Source organism: Astyanax mexicanus, chromosome 25 (assembly GCF_023375975.1).
Source record: "Astyanax mexicanus isolate ESR-SI-001 chromosome 25, AstMex3_surface, whole genome shotgun sequence".
NCBI classification, from domain to species: Eukaryota; Metazoa; Chordata; class Actinopteri; order Characiformes; family Acestrorhamphidae; genus Astyanax; species Astyanax mexicanus.
Window position 1 is genome coordinate 25,965,033 of NC_064432.1, and position 9,088 is coordinate 25,974,120.

A 9,088-nucleotide genomic window follows, 5' to 3' on the forward strand; every position below is an offset into this window, starting at 1 on the left:
GTTAAAGCTGTAATACTGGGTCTGAGAGAGCCGAGTGGTTCAGGCTGCACTTCATTATTTGCAGATTGATTACTCCTTCAGAGTCTGTGGTCTGAAGGAAAGGCATGCGCTGCATCTGGTGTGTGTGTGTGTATGTGTGTGTGTGTGTGTGTGTGTGTGTGTGTGTGTGTGAGGCAGTGTGAGGTATGTTTTCACTACACTGGTGCATTAGTGCCGAAGCAGATGTCAGAAGTGTGCTGCAGATTTACAGAGTGAGGGGAACACGGAGAACGGGCCGGTAATTGTCAGATTCACCTCACAGCTCCTTTATCTGCACCAGATTTTTACTCAATTAGGGTCAATTCCAGCCTCCCTGCTCTTCTGCTCACAGAAAACACCACTATTCCAGCTCCAGAAGCTCCAGAAGCAGCTTTTAAAAGTGTTTCTTCTGAATGGAAAAGAGACAATAGGCTATTTTTTTTTAATTAATTATTTTTATTTAAAGTTAAATGATTTAAACTGTGGCCAACTTAAGCTCAAGCTTTGTTTTTTTTTACCTAAAATATAAATTCTCATAGTTTGAAAGTATTAAAAGTAATTTTGCAGTATTAAATAAATGTAATATTTAGTGGTGTCTGTTATTTCATAAAAATAAAATAATCTAGTGCTTCCATCTTTCATGCATTAACGCTATGAATCTGGACATTTTAACATCCTACATTTTTTTAAACACAATTTTGAAACACAATTGACACTGTAGTATTAATCTGTTTAGTAAGTGTAGAGTAAGTGTAGATATTATGTGTTTTTATGTAATAACCTTGTTTTATATTGTTAATTGGAATGATGGACAAACCTGGAACCTATGCTATATTTTTGATGTTTTTGTGTAATATTCAGTTTTATTATAATGAATGTATTTTTGTGTTTGATTATGTTTATTATGCCTTTCTCTCCCTGGATTGGTTATGTGTTCTTTATTATTATTTATATTTTTATTTTATATTTACATTTTTTTTTTTTTTACAAAAGTACAGTTTTAATAAAGTGTATTTTTTTATTGTAATATAGACACCTTATTAAATTTATTAGCAGTAATAAAATTAACTAAATATTGTTAATATTTTCGGGGGTGTTACTTTTATAGTTGGTGGGACTCTTATTTTGGGGGCGTTGCCGTTACTGTAGGTGGAACTCTTTTGAGGGGCGTTGTTGCTGTTTTAATTAAGACTCTTATTTTGGAGGGCGTTGCCATTAGTTGTTGCTGTACCTGGGACTCTTATTTTAGGGGGGCGTTGTTCTTACGTTCGCTGTTACTATTGGTGAGACTCTTATTTTGACACTGAGCCGCTGTGGTGTGGCTGGTTCACACAGCGCAGCGGGTTTGTCCTCTAGTTCGCCTCCTAGCTAAGCTAAGCTCCGCAGGCCCGAACTCCAGTGTCTCACTGTTTGGATCGGATTCGGGTCGGATTTGGATCTGTATCGGGTCGGAATCAGGTCGGAACCATGGCTGGAACATTAGCTCGTAAGGCTGTGGATCATCTGCGCAGCAAGGAGTTCAGGGAATATCTGATGAGGTGAGTTTAGCCGGGCTAAGATGGGTTTCAGGCGGGAATTAGCTAAAATCCGTCCCAGGATTTCGTTCCAACCGCAAGGGCGGCTTTGCTGCAGCTAGACTACTTCAGAGCCATCCGTGCGGTTGGATTGAAATCCTGAAACGGAATTTTCTATAGGATGATTTTTCCATGTTTGGACATAGAGTACACAGTGTAACGCATTAGAAATACCATAATATTTGTTTTCAAAGTCTTATTTCTGCGTAAATGCTCACATTTTGAGTTAAATAAGCTTTAACTCATGTGTGAAGGGCATGTTTTGGGTTAGCCATCAGGGGTCAACAATACCGTCATGTTCTGTCGATTTGTGCTACCTTGCCAAACCATGCTACCTTAGGCTGTAGTAAAAATAATAATACTGTTATTTATTTAAAAGAAATTCAGTAAAAATACTGAAACAAAAAGTATAAGTCTATATAAGCTACAACATGCTCCTAAAATATGTGTAGTATGGATACTATTATTAGTTATTGTGTGTAAATCACTGTATTAACTGTATTAGGATAAAGAATGCTAATGCAATTTGAATTATTTATTTATTTATTTATTATTATTGTTTTATTATTATTAAGTCATTTACATTTCTGATGTTATACTCAGTGTTGAATTATCTCAAGGTAAAATAAAATAAAACGTTTGCAAGAGTTATCATAAAAAATACATAAAAACAAAAAATATAAATATTGTGTTTTGGCGCATGCGCACTGCTGGTGGGAGGAACATATAGCTGGGAAGCACAATCCGTCAGAACACCTTTTCTACTAGGACCCATAGTTTTGGTTGACATTGACGTTAGAGCACAAACTGTCCCAGTTACAGCAGTGCAGACTGTATAAGTGCGTTTAATCTGATTTCTAATGATTAAATTAAGATTATACATAGAGCCAGTACCTCCTCTCATATAATATGTTTGATCTCAGTTCATCAGGTTTAGATCAGGGGATTCATTTAGAGGAAAAACACTTTTTTACTGTTTACTACAAAATTTTATATGTATCCCTTAATCGTTTTCATGTCTTAAATATTAATCTACAATGTAGAAAATACATTAAATAAAGAAATTCAGAACAACATTAAATGAGAAGGTGTAATGTGTCCAACGAAATGGAAAATAAAACATTTGGTAGAAAGCTAAACACAGTTTTTGCCTGTGTTTTTCCACTATTGCGTAAGTTAAATAGCCTAGGGGTGCACCAAGTGTCTGGCAGCTGAACTATTTAGTTATTTAGGCAAACATGTGCTAAGCTTAAATACATTTGCTGACTCCAACCTCAGCTCAAATTTGAAAAATGCTTTAAAAAAAAAAAATAAAATAAAAAAAATGGGAGGGGTAGTTTGGGAGTGGCAGTGGGTGATGTATGGGTTTAGGGGCGTGAAAGGAGAGAGAGTACCTCTGTCAGCAGGGGGGGTGGTATTATTAATTGACTGATTTGCATACTGTGATGTGTCCTTGTACCAAAGTAGAGAGAGAAAGGACCACAATAAAAGCATTTTTAAAGGTTTAGAAAACAAAACAAAAAATAAGCAGGACTTTAAAAGAATAAATTTCAGCTATTAATGAAACACAAGGTAACCGCACGCATGGCCTCCATCCACATGGTTGGGCACGTGCTCGTAAACGTAAACAGCTGAATTCACACTTTGTTCAACTTATTCTTAATCTTATTTACCGTTTAAAAAGCCATTTAAATCACTGATTAAAGGGCAGATTTTTTCCAATATTGTGCAGCCCTATATTATATTATCTAATTAAACCGTGCTATTCAATCCTGATATTAACCCATATTTACTGTGATCTTTCTCCAATGTTCTCCTCCGTTCTCCTGACCCCGGGGTCTTCTCTGGCTGCAGCACGGTGAGTATTTATTTCCTCACTAAGCCGGTTTCATATTAACCTGTGATGATGGGTTCTGTTGTAACTGGTTGGATTTGAGCTCTTCAGGTCAGTGTTGCTCAACCTGTACACTGTAGGATCAGGGTGGGGTTCCACCAGGACCAGGGTTGAGAAACGCTGCTTTAGTAGGGGTGAAACAGATAGCTGTGTGGAGCTGATACACAATCGAGATTATCTTTTGGCCCTAATCACTACATTTCACTATGTTTCTCTAAGTTTACATGGTAAACAAACTACTGGGTTAGCATATGCATGCATTTTATTTGAAAGTCAAACGAGCGCTGGATGTTAACCTAAACAGATTTCTCTCCTGATAACTGTTTATTTGGGTTAGTAAAGCGCGTCCGTTTATTTACAGTCAGCTTAGAATTCCAGATTTCCACTAAGGCTGAGTGCAGCAGCAGCAGCAGCAGCATTAGCGTTAGTGTTAGTAGCCCCAGTTATGTAAGTAAAAGCCATCTGACAGCGCTACACTGAGGAACCCTGAGGGTTTGAGTAAGCTAGGGTAATATTAGCTAGCACTTTGTCCCACGTAGCTTGTTTAAACTCTGTGAACGCACAGAATACAGTCCAATATACTCGCATCTGAATGGTAAAGGAGCTTGCGCTTAGCATGCTTAGCGGGTAATGCTAATGCTGCTCCAGCAGTGCTATCCGGGGTTAGCAGCAGGCTACAGGCCGATAATAGTCATCTCTGAATATTGATAGAGCTACCACTTAGCACGGTTAGCCCTCCTGTTACCTAAATTCATTCTTACATCTTATTGGTTTATTTTTAAAATACAGGTTGTGGGAAAATCACTAGAATGTGATCAGTGTCCTTATGCTGTTAGCATAGCCGCCATTTAGCTATTTTTCATGTTTTTGCTCATTATATGCTAAAAGAGTGACAGGAGTGAGTGCCAGTAACAGGAGTGATTTGATTTTTTTTTTTGTCATAAATATAAATTATTTGAACATGCAGTCGACCATTTCTTTAAAATAAATACTTTTTTTTGGGGGGGGGGGGGGGAATTAAAGGAATTAGTGGACTTTTGGCTTTTAAAGATGATTTTTAAATGTCACATGAGTTTTGCAAACATATTCATGTTTATATAACATAAAAAATTAAGTAAAGCTGCCTGAGATTGACCAGTACATGTTTTAGTAGTTAAATAAATGTTTTATTTTCTGTGCTTTTCTAGCATTTCTGGGGTCCGGTAGCAAACTGGGGGCTGCCCATTGCTGCAATCTCTGACATGAAGAAAAGTCCAGAGATCATCAGTGGAAGAATGACCTTTGGTAAGTGAGAAAGCAGTTAAAGTCCATTTAAAACACAAAAAAAGCTCTTTTTATGGCTAAACTGAACCAACTTTATCACTTACAGAGAATGTTGTAATCTTCTCTGACTCTGACTCCACTGTCTGGCTGTTTTTTTTTATCGTTTATCTCTCTCTGTTTGTTAATGTTTTTTCTGTGTATTGTATTTTTCTAAAAGCCATTTACACGAGAACTCCTCAGATTTAACCAGGAGATACCCATCTCCTCAGTTCCTCACATTTCTCACTTTCCCCTCAGTAAACAGCCACGCAAATGTATTTTATAAATAAACTCTCACTTTATTTTATTTTTCTATTTAACACAGCAACCCTGAAATGATTTCCACTGGCCAGAGGCGTTAAATTACAGCAAATTATAGTATTCCTGCCCCCTGATGCAGTTTATTCAAGTTCATTCCAGTTAATCCAGTCTAGCAGGGTTCCTACAGGGCCCTATTTTAGTGATCTGTAGACTGTGTGCCGTGCAGCTTGATTTAGAGCAGGGTTTCAGTGTGTCTTTGCTATCGTAACGACAGGAAAAGTACACCTTGCGTGGTTCCAAACACAACGCAAAAGCGTGTACTAATTTTTCTCTTATTTAATCATGGGTGTGGTTAGTTTTGGCATAGCTTGAAACAAACCAATCAAAGTGTCTCTTGCTCATCATTTCCTTTAAGAGCTCTGACAGATTTGGTGGATTGCTATTGTAACGGTGCAGATACCTGGACGTGTTCAACAAACTTGCTGGTTGATGCTGTGAAGGAGCTCCAGCAGCTCATTTTTTTAACGGGAACAGCAATGTTATTTTATTTACTATTCTGTTTATTGTTGATGTAAAAGTTTGGTTTGTGCACTGCTGTAGCGCAGTGCCAAGATAGCAATACTCCAGAAATTTACCTATACATCAGTGTAGATGTATTCAGAAAAACTGCTTCTGTTTAAACGACGCAGATGTAAGACATGAAAATAGGCTGTTGGCGAGGTGTAAGATAGCAATGAGCATCACGACACGACTTGCATATGGTGTAATATTTAATATTTGAATATAAAAATGTCTAAAATGCAAAATTGGGCGCGATAAGAATTTTTTGTGGACGATATATCGTCCCAGAAATTATTGCGATACATGATATTTTTTTTTTCTTTTAGGACTATTAAATGCCACTGACATAATTTACCTGCTATTTACTTACTTAGAAGAATTTTTTTTATCAGTAGCATATTCACTGTGAAGTGTGGATAATAGTTTTGTGATATATTGATTATCACTGAATGGCAGTTTTGAGATATCACCATTATCATTAATTTACCACAGCTGAAAAACTTGAAAATGGGCCCGAAAAGTGCTTAAATTTTACCTTGTAAAAGGTGTATGAACCCTGACAATAGACAACACGATTGTCAAAAATGATATGATATGATAAATCGATATTGCAATTATTGTGGCAGGCCTATGCAAAATGTTTAATTTAATGGCAGATTCACATCCAAGGTCTTAAGTCATAAATGTTTGATTTTATGTTTGTGGTTCTGAGGGGCTGCCGTTGTTGGTTTGTGGTGATTAAAGTTCAAATCCAGTGTATTCAGGTTAACTGCAGGCAGAAAACGATTCTGTTGCACAGTTTTTCCATCCTCTTTTCTCAGTTTGCTCTTGTTCCTCCGTTTCTCCAGCTCTCGTCTGCTACTCAATGCTGTTCATGAGATTCGCCTACAAAGTTCAGCCGAGGAACTGGCTCCTGTTCGCCTGTCACCTGACCAACGAAACGGCACAACTCATCCAGGGAGGGAGACTCATCAAATACAAGTAAGATCAAACACACCTATATACCTGTATACCTGTAACTCTACCTCTTCACTACTTTACTTTAACTGATGCTCTCAAACACTTTATTAAGAGACAAGAAATTCAAGTAATTAACTCTTGATGAGTTCAGCACAGCTGTTAACTGAAAGCCTGAATTCCAGGTCCACCTTTGTAAAGGAATCATTATATAATCCATAATCAATAGTTCCAATATCAATATTTATGTTTATATTCGTATTTTGTAATTTTTTTCCCAATTTTTTCAAACTTTCTGATTAGATTTCTCTTAATTTATAATAATAATTGTATTATTTATATTCTCACAAGCTAATTAATATATTTTTTTCTGTTGGAGATCTTACATAGATGTTACAGATCTATACGTTACAAAATCGCTACATATATATTTATTTTCATAATTAATCCAATTAATATTTAAGTGTCTATATTTAGCTACATATTTAAATCAGAAAAAAAGAATTTAAAAATAAAGGAAACTAGATCTATATCTACCTCTTTTCTCCTTTTAATTAGTGAGTGTTGTAGTGTTCCAGATAAAATTTGATAAAAAAAACAGCATATTTTGTTACGTTTTTTTGCTCCAACTCTAGTTTGGAGGGAAAATACATGACAGAAATAATAATATTTTAGATAAAATGTATGTATTAATAATGTGGATTCTTGCTTTATAACTCTGCCTTAGCCCCGCCCTGTGGTCTGTAATTCCCCCCTGTCTCGTTTGTAACCCCGCCCCCTTGTTTCCTCACCCAGGTGTTCCTCACCCTCCTTGTATATTTAAGCCCCTTTTGTTTAAGTGTTTCTGCTCTAGTCTTTTGTGTGCTTTGTTTGCCTGCCTGTGTGCTCCATGTCTGATTAGTTTATTTGTGTTTTAATTTCCTTCTATCTGCCTCAGTTTGTGACTCTTTACCTCATAAAGCTGAATATACTACTAGCTGGAAGAATGTAAAATATATAAAATATTCTGGTTTTAAAAATATTCTTAATGTTTTATGTTTTTCTTCATAGTTTGGATGACTTTAGTATTAATATAAGCAGAAAATTTAAATTAATATATATTTTTTTGTGTGTGTGTGTGTGTGTGTGTGTGTGTGTGTTCTCTCTGCAGTATGGAGAAGAAATCAGCTAAATGATGAGCAGCTGTCTGGTTTGGAGGGATGCTTTAGTTACGGTCACTGTTCAGATCACAGTTCTCGGGGGACGCCGTTCTGACTGAACCTTAAATATTCACACACTTGAGTTTTTATTGATAACCAATCAGAATCAAAATATCAGTTAAATTTAGCTCTTGTACTAAATGAGTTCTACTCTGATTGATTTCCGTTATTCTGCTCAGGCTTTCTGAAGGGATTGTGGGAAAACGCGGAATGTACAGAAAATTAAATGTTCGTTTTTAGATCAACTCGACGCACAATTATCTTTTTTTTGTTTTAAGGTACACATCAAGGGATTGGTGTATGTAATTGTCATTTCAACTAATTTATGCATAACTATACTTGGCTGTGTAGTGTATATCAGATTAACGTCCGAACAAATGGTTAATAAATGCTGTCCATTCTGACCTGGAGTTTTTACTGGTGTTACTGAATTTGATTTTGATTTGGGTTCATTTCTGTAAAATACAAAAAGATTAAAATGGTTAGAAGTTCTGATTTTTATTTATCCGTACGATGATTTATTTGGTGGTGCTGCTGTTCTTATATACTGTATTTAATACATTTACCACAATGTCCCTGTATGACAGGATGTGTGCGGGTGGATGAGCTTTATCCTGCTGAAAAAGGAAAGCCAGGTGAAAGCTCTGCTGTGAGTGTAGCTCCATCTTCCACCATCATCAATATTATCCATGTGAAAAGATGAAACATCTGAGCAGGTGAGAGAGAGAGAAAGGGAGAGGGAGAGGGAGAGAGAGAGAGAGAGAGAGAGAGAGAGAGAGAGAGAGAGACATACATGATGAGAGAGACATACATGATGAGAGAGTAAGTGTGAGAGAGTGACAGAAAGGGAGAGAAAGTGAGAGGGAGGCAGAGAGGGAGAGAGACGGTGAGACGGTAAGAGTAAGGGTGAGAGACACTGAGAGAGAACGAGTGAGAGATTTTTTTTTTTTTTTTTTTTTTTACATTTTTAAGTTTTCACATTTTCCGTGATATTTTATGACTGAAAAATGAGTGATGAGTGAAAAATGAAAATTTTTCCAGGATGTGTGGGGGCACATTTTAAAGGAAACAACCATGTCCATGAAAAATGTCCATTTTTATACCATCCAATATCAGAAAATTAAAAAGACTACTAATAGTAGTCTTTTTACCAAACATAAATTACCCAGCAAAGCTTAACGTTTATTGACATGAAAAATACATTAACACAGTTATACATAGACATTAGTCAGAAAGTTAATGTAGTTCATGTTCTGCTGAAATTAAAATTAAAACAAAAAAGATAAGGAAAAAAAAGTGAGCTAAAAACTCCTTCTTAGAAA

General features: G+C 36.2%; 1 protein-coding gene across 1 annotated transcript; it reads left to right on the top strand.

Moving 5' to 3' along the window:
- The first annotated feature begins 1,308 nt into the window (after positions 1-1,308).
- On the top strand, positions 1,309-8,170 carry mpc1 (mitochondrial pyruvate carrier 1). The gene is given in 4 exon segments (XM_049472148.1): positions 1,309-1,560; positions 4,674-4,770; positions 6,459-6,591; positions 7,718-8,170. Coding segments are annotated over 4 exon segments (330 nt in total). The 5' UTR covers positions 1,309-1,485; the 3' UTR covers positions 7,743-8,170.
- Positions 8,171-9,088: the final 918 nt, after the last annotated feature.